Here is a 14,009-nt window from a genome sequence, read left to right on the forward strand (position 1 = left end):
GTTTTACTTTGGTGAGTCCCCATTTTAGGAAATGATTGTAAACAAAATAGAGAAAAACAACTATATGACCGACATTTTTATCTTTAATTTGTGCATGTTAATGCATTGATGTGATCTGTTTCTGTCTGCATACATGCATTTGGAGGAAACTTATATTTTAAGAAAATAGAATATTTCCAAACATAAAATAAAGCTTAAAATATAGTTAAAATAAGATAAAAGGAACCAAATTAAATAAAGTAAAGTAAAAAATGCACAATATAAAATTAAAACAGTAATGCAGGTGGAAATAAAGCAGAACTGACACTGTAGGGCCTGGATGGCTCAATTCTCAAATATTACTAATCCCTTTCTCGGGATAAAATAAAACAAATTTTAAATGGTGAATTGTTAACTTTAATCTGATCCTTGTGGAGATTGATTAACTTGATTTATGACTTGACGATTCAAATCACGTCTCCTTACTTTTCTGTAGATGTTTAATATTCTGGTTATATTGTGCTGTAGAATTGTAAAGTAAAATTTATCGTTGCAATAAAATAACTTGTCAAATCTCGAAGCGAGTCACCACTGTGGCCAGCTGACAAAAAACATCCCCTGATAGAATTTCCAGTGTTTGCTGTCCATTACCAGCTTTTACCAAACGGCAGCTGAACAAACATGGAACGTAGCCATGTGGTAATCAAGTGTATTCCCCTCGTAGGAGTCTCTTAACACCTTGTTCGACCCTGGCACCTGCTTATGACATCCGAAACAATACAGTGTCCGAGGGAGACAAGGTTTTAACTATGTGGAATTCTGCCATGTGATGCTGCTGAAATCATTTATTTAGAAATTATATATGAGTATAAGAGCTGAAAAATACAAAACCAATAATAAATAAAACAGCATATATTCAAGAACATAAGCATGTAATATATCTATTTGTTCATAAAAAGATGCACTCATAGTATAGTATAGTATAGTATATAGTATAGTAAAGTATAGAATAGTTAGTGGATTAGTGGAGACCGGGGCCGCATGAGGGTCAATTTCTTCCCCTGAGTCAGATGGACAGATAAAAGAACAGGGAGGAGGAGGAGGAGGAGGAGGAGGAACACAGAAGAACAGATAAAGGACAAATGTGGACGACTGAAAACAAGAACAGGACAGATATAATGGAATAATTCACATTAAGCCTGAGCAACAGGAGCCAATTTAGTTATCTGTGGTGCTGGGGGGGAGGCGGGGTCCGACAGTGCCTCTCAACTCTGCTCTGGGTGACTTTTTATTTTGTAACAGCAGGAGAGCAGGTACAGATTACGGAGAAATATTGTCTGATGAGATCAAACAAGAATGTTTCAGTTTTTTAATTTGGCGACTTATATATACACACAATAAATAACACAAACTATACATTTATAAACTAAGTGACAACATTCAAACATCATCATTCACTTCAACCACCAGTGATTAAAAACATCATCAACTAACAGTTAAATGAGAAACTGGTCATCAGGGGATCAATCAGGACAATTGAAGTAAAATTTTATTAAATTATTAAATTTAGAATTTTTAAACATTTATTTTTCTCTCTCCCTCTCAACAGCCGAGTTTTATTTTGAAAATGTGTGCGCTGGAAGAGCACTTCCGCTCCTTTTCCGTGGTTTCGCCGGGTTTTTCCCGACGTCACTTCCTGCCACTTCACCGCCACTTCACGAGACTTTCCACGTAAAAAAAAACAACAACCGCACGTGAACCGTCAACTTCTCCCGCAGCAAGGAACCAGCCCCCGGTGCTTCGACTCCCTGTAGCGGGACTCCAAGTCACGGAGGCCCGGGTAACGGGACATAAACGCTCGGTCCGTACTCATCGCAAACAGCGGCAATAGTTTCATCATCATCTCCTGTCAGTCAGAGGAGGAGGAGGAGGAGGAGGAGGCGTCACGGTGAGTCCTCCTCTGTGTAAACTACGTGTGATAAATGATGAAATAACGGGCTCGGGAGGATGAACTAGGCCGAATAGGAGGCGACACACGGGGCGAGACACACCAACACACCACCGGGTAAAGTAAGAAGAAACACTGCATCCAGGGAAACTGCAGGATTATTAGATTCTCACTCTTTACAACCCGGTTTAAATGTAGTGTTTCTCCATAACACCACAGTTTAATGCTGTTCTCTCACTGGATCCTGTGTGTGTGTGTGTGTGTCTCTCTCACTCTCTCTCTCTCTGCTACAGGCTGTAACTTCACCACCATGCTGCTGCACAGGCTCTCCCTCTCTGCCAGGATCCCACTGGAGTCCCTGAGACGCGTCCGCCGCCTGCTCACCACGACACCGACACCAGGCAAGACGAGCTGCCCCATCACCACGCTGTCACACGGGCTGTCCTCATGCTCACAGACATCCTCTCATCCAGCAGATTAACACACCTCACACATCTGGGGGTTAAAAGAGAGGATTCTGTTCCTTTAAAGATGTTGATTACCTTATAAGTAAATTGACAACATATTATGTTAAGAGCAAACTATTGAGTTGCATGATTCATTTATTTTCCTTACTCGATAGTGAACAGAGTATTTTCAGGGTCTTGGAGTGTTGATCCACTAAACATTCATTTTTAAAACAACACAGCAGGCTTCAGCAAGCTTTGGTGGATATTTGTCAACTATTTTCCTGGCACTTTATAGACCCATCATTTACACACTTTAAAGACTAATTGATACGTAAGTTAATTATTATATTGGCTTGTGTTTTGATGTGAGTGCTTGCAACTTTTGCCTTGTTGCATCACTGTACATTTTGGGGTTTGGAGTTTTGCTGAAACTAAATAAGTGATTCCAAGAGGTCACCTCAGGCTCTGGGACATTATGATCAGAACAGTAATTAACCCATAACCCCCCCCCCCTTTATTATAAATAGGAAAACATCCTGTTGTCATAAGTAAACAAATACATAAATAGGTTCATGATGATTTTATGTCTATGTCACTACAGTCACCTTATCAGTGAAGTATGTGGAGGCAGATGTGGTGAATTCCAGATGTTCATACGATGAAGTGCTGTTGAAACGTGTCATCATATGTTTGAGATTTTTATGCTTGCACGAAGTTTTCTGGACAAGAAGCCACAGGTCTCTCTCTCTCTCTCTCTCTCTCTCTCGCGCTCGCTCGCTGGCTCTCTCTCGCGCTCTCTCTGTCTTTCTCTCTGTCTGTCTTTCTTTCTCTCTCTTTCTCTCATTGTCTCTCTCTCTCTTTCACCCTCTCTCGCTCTCATGCGCCTCATTGCTCCAGAGAGATGTGTACTGTCAGCACAGGCTTTCTGCTTGCCCTGCTGATGTGGCAATTCGAAGGCTGCGATTATCTGTTTCCCAGGTTACATATGGATGTAGGGGAGGGCTTCACTTTTTTTTTTGCCTCAGTCGTGTTAGCAGTGAAATGAAAACCATGCAAAACACAGTTTTTTTTGTGTTTTACAATTTTTTTTATTGTGGGTTTTTTTGTTTCTTGAAAACACAGTTAAAAGCACCATCGTTATTTAATCTGATTATGAGTTTTCCACGCACATATTCTCAAGATTTCCTCTACCACTCTCTGTATGTTTCTTTTGAAGAATAAATATTTTTATATAAATGAGATAAAGGTGAATTCTCCATCAACATCTCATCTCTTCACACAGCTCCCCAGGGCAGGGTCCATGGCAGCTCCTTCGCCCACCGCGGTGAACTCCGTCATGCTAAGAGGATCGTAGTCAAGCTGGGCAGCGCTGTGGTCACCCGCGGTGACGAGTGTGGGCTGGCTCTCGGGAGGCTGGCCTCCATTGTGGAGCAGGTGAGCACCAACACAGACTGTATTTCAAACAGTGTTTGGGTCTTTTATTAAAATGTCTGTGGTTCTGCTGTTGTCCAGGTGGCCATGCTGCAGAACCAGGGCAGGGAGATGATGATTGTCACCAGTGGAGCAGTGGCCTTTGGAAAGCAGAGATTAAGACATGAGATCCTGCTGTCACAGAGCGTCCGGCAGGCGCTGCACTCTGGACAAAATCAGCTCAAAGACATGGTAAGAACAGCTGGAGGGATGTTACAGTATCCATCAACACTGAGTCACATAAAGAAGAGGCTGCTGCTGCTGCTCTGTGTTGGCTGAAACTTTCAATCAGATACTGATAAACTGTAAAACTCTTGCATTAGTGTGACTTGGTTTGAGTGAAGTGTGTCTCTGAGAAGCCAGAAACCTGGAGTGATAATCATTTTACAGAAAGAACCAATGCAACCAGACATTTACTGGATTTATGTTGCAGTCTCTGCCAGTGCTGGAGGCCCGGGCCTGTGCTGCAGCGGGGCAGAGCGGCCTGATGGCCCTTTATGAGGCCATGTTCACCCAATACAGCACCTGCACCGCACAGGTACTTATTTTAACTTCATAGAATAATGACTTTGAAGTGCGACAGAAGAGTTTGTATTTTATTCAAAGTAACTTCATCCCCTCCTCTGTCAGATTCTCGTGACAAATCTGGATTTCCACGATGACCAGAAGAGGCAGAACCTGAACAGCACCCTGCAGGAGCTGCTGCGCATGAACATCGTGCCCATCATCAACACCAACGATGCTGTGGTGCCTCCGCCGGAGCCCAACAGTGACCTGCAGGGGGTAAATGTGGGTACAGATTAGAATGGGTGTGACGCTGCTGGGGGTGAAGGCAGCGGTGGCAGTAGGAGCACAGAGACGGTGTTTATACAGTATAGACATGCACTGTTTATTAGCTACTGTATTCTCCACCATCCACACACACAAGGAAAGACCTCTGCCACCCTGCCTCACCTTATTTGCTCCGCCCTCGAGCAATACGGCATGTGCATGCTGGGAGGGGAGCGATGGCCGTGCATGGAGTCACTGGTCAGGAGGTTCTGTCAGAGGGGACCTGGACTAACTTCTGTAGGTAGACGCCTCCTTCTCTTCCTGCAGAAATGACTAACACCTCTTTTTTTTCTGTAGATAATCACGCTTCACTCTGTCATTCATCTTATTTACACATTTTATGTATTCTCACCACTTATTTTGTAATTTCTCCTTCAAATATTATACAAATATACTTTGCTAAAGTAGATAATTTTTGGTGCGACATTGCTTGTTGGAAATTTGTCTTAAAACTCAACTAATGCCTAACTTAAATGCAATACATTATTATTCTGAAAAACCACATTATGTTAATTCTAGTTTTCAGAATAATAATGATCAGCCTTCCAATCGAATATATATAAAAAAAAAAAAGGAAATAGCTCAAATTAGTAAATTGGCAGATGCCGGAGTTTCCACAAGTGGTTTTACATAAATGTCCTGGTTCTGCAGGTGATCAGCATTAAGGACAATGACAGTCTGGCGGCGAGGCTAGCTGTGGAGATGAAGGCTGACCTGCTCATCGCACTCTCTGATGTGGAAGGTATGCCTGTTACCACAGCAACGGTCTGGATCAGCTGTTAGGTAACAACACCATCTGTCTGAGAAGAAGAAAAACACCTTTTTCAGGGTCATCTGAGTCATAGGAGAAGAGACAAACACAGACCTTCTGCCATGATGATTGAAATTGATGAGGCACAAGGTGGTGGTGTGCACGTGTCGTGGCTGTGGATCCACTCAGCATAAATTCTGAGTGGATTTTCTTGAAAGAGTAAAAATTGGGACCATATAGTAGGAGAAAGTCTTTAATTTCTATTTCATAACCTAAATAAGAACTCACCCAAGTGTACGTAATTGTGTATGAACAAGTTACATAAGAGTTGTCGATTTGTCAGGACTCTACAACAGCCCCCCTGGAACAGATGACGCCAAGCTCATTGACATCTTTTACCCCGGAGACCAGCAGTCCATCACTTATGGTACAAAGTCCAGAGTTGGGATTGGAGGCATGGAGGCCAAGGTTTGTTTTCGATCCATAATCAGTCTGAAAGTTTTTACCTTTTTTCAAGTTAAGTTTTATCCTCAGTACGTGGGAGGGGCAAAAAGGGAATTGCCTTTTGCACTAAGGGTTTTTCTGGACTTCACTTTGCATTTCATGTTAAGTACATAACTTCCTCTTTACTCTTTGTCTTTTGCACAACTTCCCATATCTGCAATGTATATGAAAGCAAAACTTCAGCAACACTGAGCCAATGAGTTTATTTAATGTCCTCTAGAACCATTATGTGCCTCTGATCACCAACTGTATAACCACTGTTATCCTGCAGAACCACATGAAGTTAGCGAAAGGCTAGTGTTCATGTTGCCAGTGAGAAAACAAATATTGTAACATCCTTTAAAAGAGAAACTGCCACTGTAAGTTTGAATAGAAGTCTTTCAAATTGAATTTGTGTTTGTCTGCAGGTCAAGGCTGCGCTGTGGGCTCTGCAAGGCGGCACCTCCGTGGTCATTGCAAATGGAACCCACCCTAAGGTAACGGGCCATGTCATCACTGACATTGTGGAGGGCAAAAAGCTGGGAACCTTCTTCTCTGAGATCAAACCAGCAGGTGAGTTTACCCAGGCTGAACGGACTCTCTCACTCAGCTTCATGTTTGTATTGTTGCAGCCTAAACTGCAGCTTATAGCTTTAACTCTTTGACTGAACTCAGTCTTGTCTCCTGACTCCAGGCCCAACTGTGGAGCAGCAAACAGAAATGGCTCGCAACTCTGGAAGAACCCTGGCATCTCTTCTCCCAGACCAGGTGATATATTGTTTTAAATAAAGTCTATTGTTGTGTTCAGTCAACATTTTAAAAATCAATGAACATAAGTAAGTTCAAATAGTTTATAAACACTCATAATTTACTAATTGTCCTCAGTCTACCTTTAGCTGATATAGAGAAACACTGCCTCCTTGTGGAGATCTGTGCTACATGCTCATCCTGCCTGTATTTGTTGGACTGTGTTGTCAGAGGAGTGAGATCATCTGTCATCTGGCAGAGCTGCTGACTGAAAAGAAGGACGAGATTCTGGCTGCCAACAAGATGGACATGGACCTGGCCGTTAACGCAGGTAGCCGCTCAATCAGAGAGGTCACTTTCCCTCCGTGTTGATGGCCCCCGTTAGTTCACTACTATATCACCTGATAGCTGACCGTGTAACCCTGCTTTCCTTCCTTCTCCAGGCCATTTGCCACCAGTGATGCAGAAGCGTCTGAGTCTGTCTCCAGCCAAACTCAACAGCTTGGCCATCGGCCTGCGTCAGATAGCAGTGGCAGCCCAGGACAGCGTGGGTCAGGTGCTGCGCAGGACCAGGGTGGCTAACAACCTGGAGCTGGAGCAGATCACGGTGCCCATCGGAGTTCTTCTGGTCATCTTTGAGGCCAGACCTGACTGCCTGCCCCAGGTAGAGCTGCTCTAACACAAACACCCCAAGCAAATTAATCATTATATAAAAGTTTGTATATGTACAATACTTTTAGTTACCTCTAAAAGCTTCTTAAAATAACTGCAGGAATAATCACCCCCTGTTTTTATCCAGGTGTCAGCTTTGGCCATAGCCAGTGGTAATGCCCTTCTTCTGAAGGGAGGCAAGGAGGCGGCCAACACAAACCGAGTTCTCCACGAGCTCACCCAGGAAGCCCTTTCCTTGCATGGCGTCAAAGAAGCTGTGCAACTGGTAAAATTGGTCTCCTGCAAATCTCTCAGCAGATACTTCCAGCTGCTGTGATTCACAAACCTCTTTTTGTCGCTAGGTGAGCACTCGTGAGGAGGTGGAGGATCTCTGCCGACTGGACAAAATAATCGACTTGATCATTCCTCGAGGTTCATCCCAGCTTGTGAAGGACATACAGCGAGTGGCCAAGGGGATCCCGGTGCTGGGTCACAGCGAGGGGATCTGCCACGTCTACGTCGACGCAGAAGCCTCCATTGACAAAGTTATCAAGATCGGTCAGCAAATGCATTTACAGAAGTTCATTTCTGATGTGTTAACTACAATAACACGCCTCGTAACCTGAACATGTCACCAATTGATGTTGATATTTTCTAATTACAGTCAGAGACTCCAAGTGCGACTACCCAGCTGCGTGCAATGCCATGGAAACTCTGCTGATTCACAGAGACATCCTGAGGACCCCACTCTTTGACCAGATCATTGACATGCTGCGCACTGAAAGGGTGAAACACCAAATGCACACACATACACATACACACACACACACACACACACACACACACACACACACACACACACACACACACACACACACACACACACACACACACACACAACACTTACAAAAACTCCTCAAGAGAGACTATATTTGACTTTTCAGCTGACAATGATATGAAACTATAATTTAGATATTTTTATAGTCATCCACCAGAAGATAAAGGATGTATTTATATGTTTTTTTTTTATCTGCCTGGTGTCGCTAGGTGAAGATTCATGCAGGCCCTCGATTTGCCTCCTACCTTACGTTCAGCCCATCAGAGGCCAAGTCGTTGCGGACAGAGTACGGTGACCTGGAGTGTTGCATGGAGGTGGTGGACAGCATGCAAGATGCTGTGGATCACATCCACAAGTATGGCAGCTCCCACACAGACGTCATCATCACAGAAAATGGTACGTTTCCAAATGTTTTAGTGCTGGTAATTTGTTTTGTTTTTTGTATTTTCTACTTTGCAGGAAGTTTGTGCATTTTAAAAATAGTTTCAGTCATTATTTTCCTAAACAGCATCATTCTTGTCCAAGCTGCTTCGTATTTGTGTCTCCGATAGTTCTCCTTACTCGTCCGTCCCACTTTCCGCCGCAGAGACTAATGAGCTGTGACACTTGTTGACAGGATGAGTGTTCAGCCTCCCTTTGTGACTCCATTGTCGGGGACAGAGTCCATTTAAAATGTAGAGCTGATGCTAAAAGACAGTTTAAAAGACTTAATACTCTGGGTCATGTCCAAACAGATTTGTCTTTCATCTGAGCCATCACTCTGCCTCTCTTTAACTCGTTGTGATAGAAAGCTTTCTATGCAGAGCAGAGGGTATTTTCCGTCTTTCAAATGGGGACATTTTTTCTGACACAAGCAGCTCAAATAAACCATAACCTGCAAACTGGACTGATGTGAGAAAGAAGATCCCGTAAATATTAAAGATGTGTGGAAAGACCAAGGTGCAGATCACTCATTAAAGGGGAAGATTAAAATATAAAGAATATTTCACACTTTTCCTTGAGTAATTAGAAAAAAACAACGGTGAACAGCATTTCAAAAATACAGGAGAGCGTGTTGAGTGCACGTTTCTACACTGAGGATTATTCTCACCTGCAGCGGAGGATGTACTGCTGACATCTAGTGACGACAAGAGGTACCTCAACAATTTATAACCTCCATTGAATTGTTTCTGTGTATAACTTCAAGGAGTGGTGATAGATCGGTAATAGACATTCAATAGATATCAAAAAATGATGTAGCTGGATAATAATTACATTAAGTAGATATTGTAGATATGGCACAGATTGATGGATCGATGACATTTGATGCCATCATGATAATTATTAAATAACTTCAAGATAATAAGTTTGTAGCACGTGGTGTTTAACAAATGATATGAGCAGAGGTATTTAATTGGTTAAATTGCAATGCGGTAATTAATTCTTATTATTATTCAGTTCATTAATTCATTATTTCAGCTCAGGCTCATGACATAACCACAATTAATAGTTGTCATTGTCACATACTTCATGTTGGTGCCTGAAAGGTTGTAAGATATAGATAACAGGTTTATGAGCTGGTTGCACCAATGAGCTGTTTTTCTCCTCCAGAGGAAACAGCAGAGCAGTTCCTGCATCAGCTCGACAGCGCCTGTGTTTTCTGGAACGCCAGCTCACGCTTCGCTGATGGCTACCGCTTTGGACTGGGTATGTGGTGGTATGATCACCCTGTCGTCTGTCTTGTGTTGCCTCTTTCCCCGTGTTTTCTTCTCTCAACCGCCTCCTTATTCAGTTCACTCTCTCATGACGATTACATTCTTCTTCTTTCTTTTCCCCCCACACATATGTTGTTTACCATTCTCACGTACTTTCTTTCCCTGACTTTGCCTCCAGGAGCAGAGGTTGGTATAAGCACAGCGCGTATTCATGCCAGAGGACCTGTGGGCCTGGAGGGGCTGCTCACCACCAAGTGGGTCCTGAGAGGTGATGGGCACACAGCGGCGGATTTCTCTGAGCACGGCACCATGAAATACCTCCATGAAAACCTGCCTGTTGGGCAGCCTCTGGCTGGACAGAGAGACAGCAACTAGACCACAGATGTTTTTGGCTGATGCCACTGTTTTAAACCCCTGCAGCACACAGCACGGAGAGAGATGCTCAACAAACCAGCGGCCCGTTTTATCAGCACAAGCAGAAAGTTGTCCTATTTCAGATGATACTGTTGTTCAATGACTGACCTCTACCTCAGCATATTGTACTTTATGAGATGGGAAACTCACCCTCATCACAGCACAGTATTGCAATAATGGAGAAATTGTGACCAGGAAGGGAAATAACTAAGATCACTTTCTGACAAAGTAAGCACACAATATCAAAGAAAACTGAAGGTCTTTTTTAAATATATATTTTTTAAATAATGCAACCTCAGGACGTTTCAGCGAGGACATTGATTCAGTCGCTCTTAAGAGATCCTGCTATGTTGGCCTTAAGAAGATCCCTTATTTAGCTGTTTTTTTTGTCATTACTAAAAAAATGATTTTGCTTCAGTGTGTAACTTTTGGACGGCATGCTGGCGTTGCAGAATCTCATGTAATTCAGTAGCAGTGGCGTCTGTCCTTCTCCAGCTCTCCCTATTACAATGATCATCTCGAATCGTCTACAGAAACATTTCATCTTATCCATAACATGTTCATGAGTAAGGAGAGATGCTTTAACATCGGTACAAAATTTTGCTTTTGCCAGTTTTATTGTGTAAAACCACCCAAACATTAATGTGTTCGAGGGTCAGCGATAGTTGGTGATTCTCCTCAGCCATTAAAAACACAGTATTATGAGGAATGACATGTATCATTATCAAACATATTCATTCTATCAAAATCAAGTTCTAAATATGATTGTACATATTATTTTTAATTGTAGCTGATGGAATTGGCTCATTACTCAGAAGGTTAATCTGATGTACTGTTTTTTTTTCATTTAACATTTCAACAACTTAATGTTCTTGCTTTAACTCCAGGATAAATGTTCGGTTTACTTCTAATTATGCAGGTATTTCAATTAGCTGAGATGAAGATTATATACCACTACAGGATGGAATTAGGGTTTCCCTGTAATGAAACTTAATAACAGGATTAAAATGAATATTATCAAACTTGATACAGAAGTATCCGGGATTTACCAGTCGTGTTGTAAAGCTACACAAGTATGCACTTCAACTTGAATGCATCAGTTTTTATTTACAATTGTATTTATTTGATCATTGTTACGAGTTCTGCTCCTCTTTCCGCGCTTCGCTGTTTTCCTGTTTGTACCTTGTGGCGCCCAAAGCCTTGTTCAGAGTGGGAACGAGTAATTGACAAGCTGCCTCCTTCAAGCTGGAGGGGAGAACGCAGCTGCTTTTAAATTAAGCTCCTCTACATTCCAGCCTCTGAGCTCCTATCTGATGTCTTGCAATGCACACTTAAGGACTGGTTTGAGTTGTTTAATAGCAGCATTGTAGAATTAAAAAAGAAAATGTTGAAAAAGAATATTTGGATATTTTTCTTTCTTTCTTTGATTTCTTCTTTTTTTTGCAGTTGAAATGTTGAGGATTTTTATTCGCTTGTTCGTCTCTGTCCTGGCGCCGAGTCTTTCTACTTTCACAAAGAGCGCAAATTAATGGGGAAAAAAGTCGAACTGATCTGAAAAACAGATGTCTAAAAAGGGCCTTTTTAAAGTTGCCCATAGGGGAATTCACATTGCTGGAAGTGGGGCAAGGAAGATGGAAGACAATACTATAGAGGTTTAATTATCCAGCCATCAGAAATGAAAAGAGGGAGAAGGAGAACTGAGACTAATAATGGAATCACAGGCCTGTGTTCTGGGTTTCTCTTGTTTCGCTCTCTCTCTTCTATCATCTAAAGAATTCATTCTCCAAAACGCACTACTTACCCTTCAATCAGCCTCCCATCACCAAGTCCAAAGGGTTCAGCGATGAAGAGGGAGACAAAACTCGGATCTCACTATTTTGTCCTTTTCATGTGTGAAGCGCGTGAAAAAGAAATCATCTAAACGACTTGAGGTAGAGACGGAACAATCCAGGGACACAGAGTATTGTGTCTTTGATGAATAATGTTATTATATTATAGAATTTTAAAAGATTGCATGCTTAAAAGTTGTTTGCTACAGCATCAGCACTGTAGTTATTACATGAAGGTTTAATACCTGGTTTCAGTAAGACCAGGACACGTCATGTTGTAAAGGGGAAAGCTGCCATTGCACAGATTCTTTACTCAAATGCCTCTGTTGTACTTCAAAATGCTAATTTTACATGTAAACAATCATATCTGTGACTTCTGTAGATCAAATGATCCAAATTTCCGTTTTAGTTGTTCCTTCAAGTGCTCATCGTTCGATTCCCTCTCATGAACTGAAATATATTTCTGTTTGTGCTTTAGAGAAAGAAAATATGATTCAAGATGATGCACAATGTCAATAGAAAGTATATTCATATATTTTATATTGCTGTTTTTTTCTGGATAAGCCCAGTTCTTTCCTCTAGTTATGTACCAACAAGAGACTTGAGGGCAAATTACAATGATATTATAGCAGAACTCAGCAGATGATGCATCATGACTGAACTGAATATTTCAGCAAGGATGTTTGCAGAGTCTTCGGGTTTTTTATGTGAAGCTTTTCTGCAGTTCAATCCAGGTCCAAAGTGTTTACTTCCTGAATTTGTTTAATATTTGAAACCGCTGCCCCGTCATGACCTTAAATTAACTTCCAGTTATGGCAGAGGCCTGTAATTTCGTTCTCATCTTTCATCTGTGCTCGCCCCCAGGCTCCAGCTGATCACATCCCCTGCTGCACCACTTGATGGTGCATTCGCTGCTGGGGATTGTTGTCCACAAAGATATGAGACGCCTGATGAGGGCAAATCACTGGACGTGTACAGCAAAGCTGACAATCCTTTAATTGGACATTACTCAAGGCCAAAACTCATATTTCTTGTTGTTCTTGATCTTAAGAGATTTTCAAATGCACTCCCCACTGGGCTTCAATTTTTTTTGAATCAATAATTAATGGTCAGAGTTATTTATTCATGTGTATCTTCACCAATTACGCAGTGTCTAATTACCAATTTCAATAATTGATATTTATTTCTGAAAGGGTCGAGTATCTTGGGCTGATGAAAAATGCATGAGCAGGGATGTGGACTGGGTTTTGCTTTTTGTTCTGAGAGAGCTTGATGCTCGGGGCTAATACCAGGCCACTTTGACTCCAACTCTTTGAGTTGGCACTGGCCCTGTGATGTGGATCTAATATGGGCATCTTTCATGGACCCAAAGCGCTTACTGTGTACCATGTGATCTCATAAAGACTCCTACATGCCCATCCTCAGATATACCCCTTCTTTTCGGTCTTTAATACCGAACTTCAAAGAAAAAGCTTCTGTTTCCTTGATAATTTTTCATTGTGTATGTGGAATGACAATATCACGGCAAACTGCGGAAACTCGTCTTGCTAGGACCTCGGTGGTTACATCTACATCTAATTCTGTGGCCTGATGAAACTAAAGTTAAATCAACACGTTAAAAAAGAAAATGATCCCTCAGATTTCTGACAAGCCCTTATCCCCCTGATCTTTTGATAGTGACAGCTGTGGTCGTCAATAGAAAATTAACAAAGGCTCACTTTAGCTGACTTTCATCAAGTTTTCATTTATTGTGATTCCAGTAGGACAGGAGGTTGGGGACCTGCGAGGCAAACCATTTTGCTCAGGTACGCCCCAAAGCAAAAAGAAAAAGAAAAAATCAACACTATATACTGTGAGCAATGCTTGAGAACTGAGTTGGGGAGGAACTTTATCCACCAATGCAGAGCCGCCCAACAAAACCAGAA

The 14,009-nt window shown here is 42.0% G+C and overlaps 1 protein-coding gene across 4 annotated transcripts; it reads left to right on the forward strand.

Annotated features, from left to right (window-relative positions):
- The first annotated feature begins 1,676 nt into the window (after window positions 1-1,676).
- On the forward strand, window positions 1,677-10,756 carry aldh18a1 (aldehyde dehydrogenase 18 family, member A1). Of its 4 annotated transcripts, none has more exons than XM_034571513.1 (18): window positions 1,677-1,927; window positions 2,221-2,328; window positions 3,659-3,810; window positions 3,889-4,038; window positions 4,280-4,384; window positions 4,477-4,635; window positions 5,329-5,419; window positions 5,772-5,896; window positions 6,340-6,484; window positions 6,606-6,679; window positions 6,890-6,989; window positions 7,102-7,322; window positions 7,458-7,595; window positions 7,672-7,867; window positions 7,974-8,095; window positions 8,357-8,543; window positions 9,738-9,833; window positions 10,020-10,756. In XM_034571513.1, exons 2-18 carry the CDS (start codon window positions 2,238-2,240, stop codon window positions 10,214-10,216), a joined length of 2,349 nt encoding a protein of 782 aa, XP_034427404.1. In that variant the 5' UTR covers window positions 1,677-1,927; window positions 2,221-2,237; the 3' UTR covers window positions 10,217-10,756. The 4 variants fall into 4 exon arrangements, with proteins under 4 accessions (XP_034427404.1, XP_034427402.1, XP_034427405.1 ...); XM_034571511.1 differs by having other exon boundaries at window positions 1,914-2,049; XM_034571514.1 differs by having other exon boundaries at window positions 1,914-2,049; window positions 4,477-4,629.
- Window positions 10,757-14,009: the final 3,253 nt, after the last annotated feature.

This window comes from Hippoglossus hippoglossus, chromosome 19 (assembly GCF_009819705.1).
Source record: "Hippoglossus hippoglossus isolate fHipHip1 chromosome 19, fHipHip1.pri, whole genome shotgun sequence".
Classification (NCBI taxonomy): domain Eukaryota; kingdom Metazoa; phylum Chordata; class Actinopteri; order Pleuronectiformes; family Pleuronectidae; genus Hippoglossus; species Hippoglossus hippoglossus.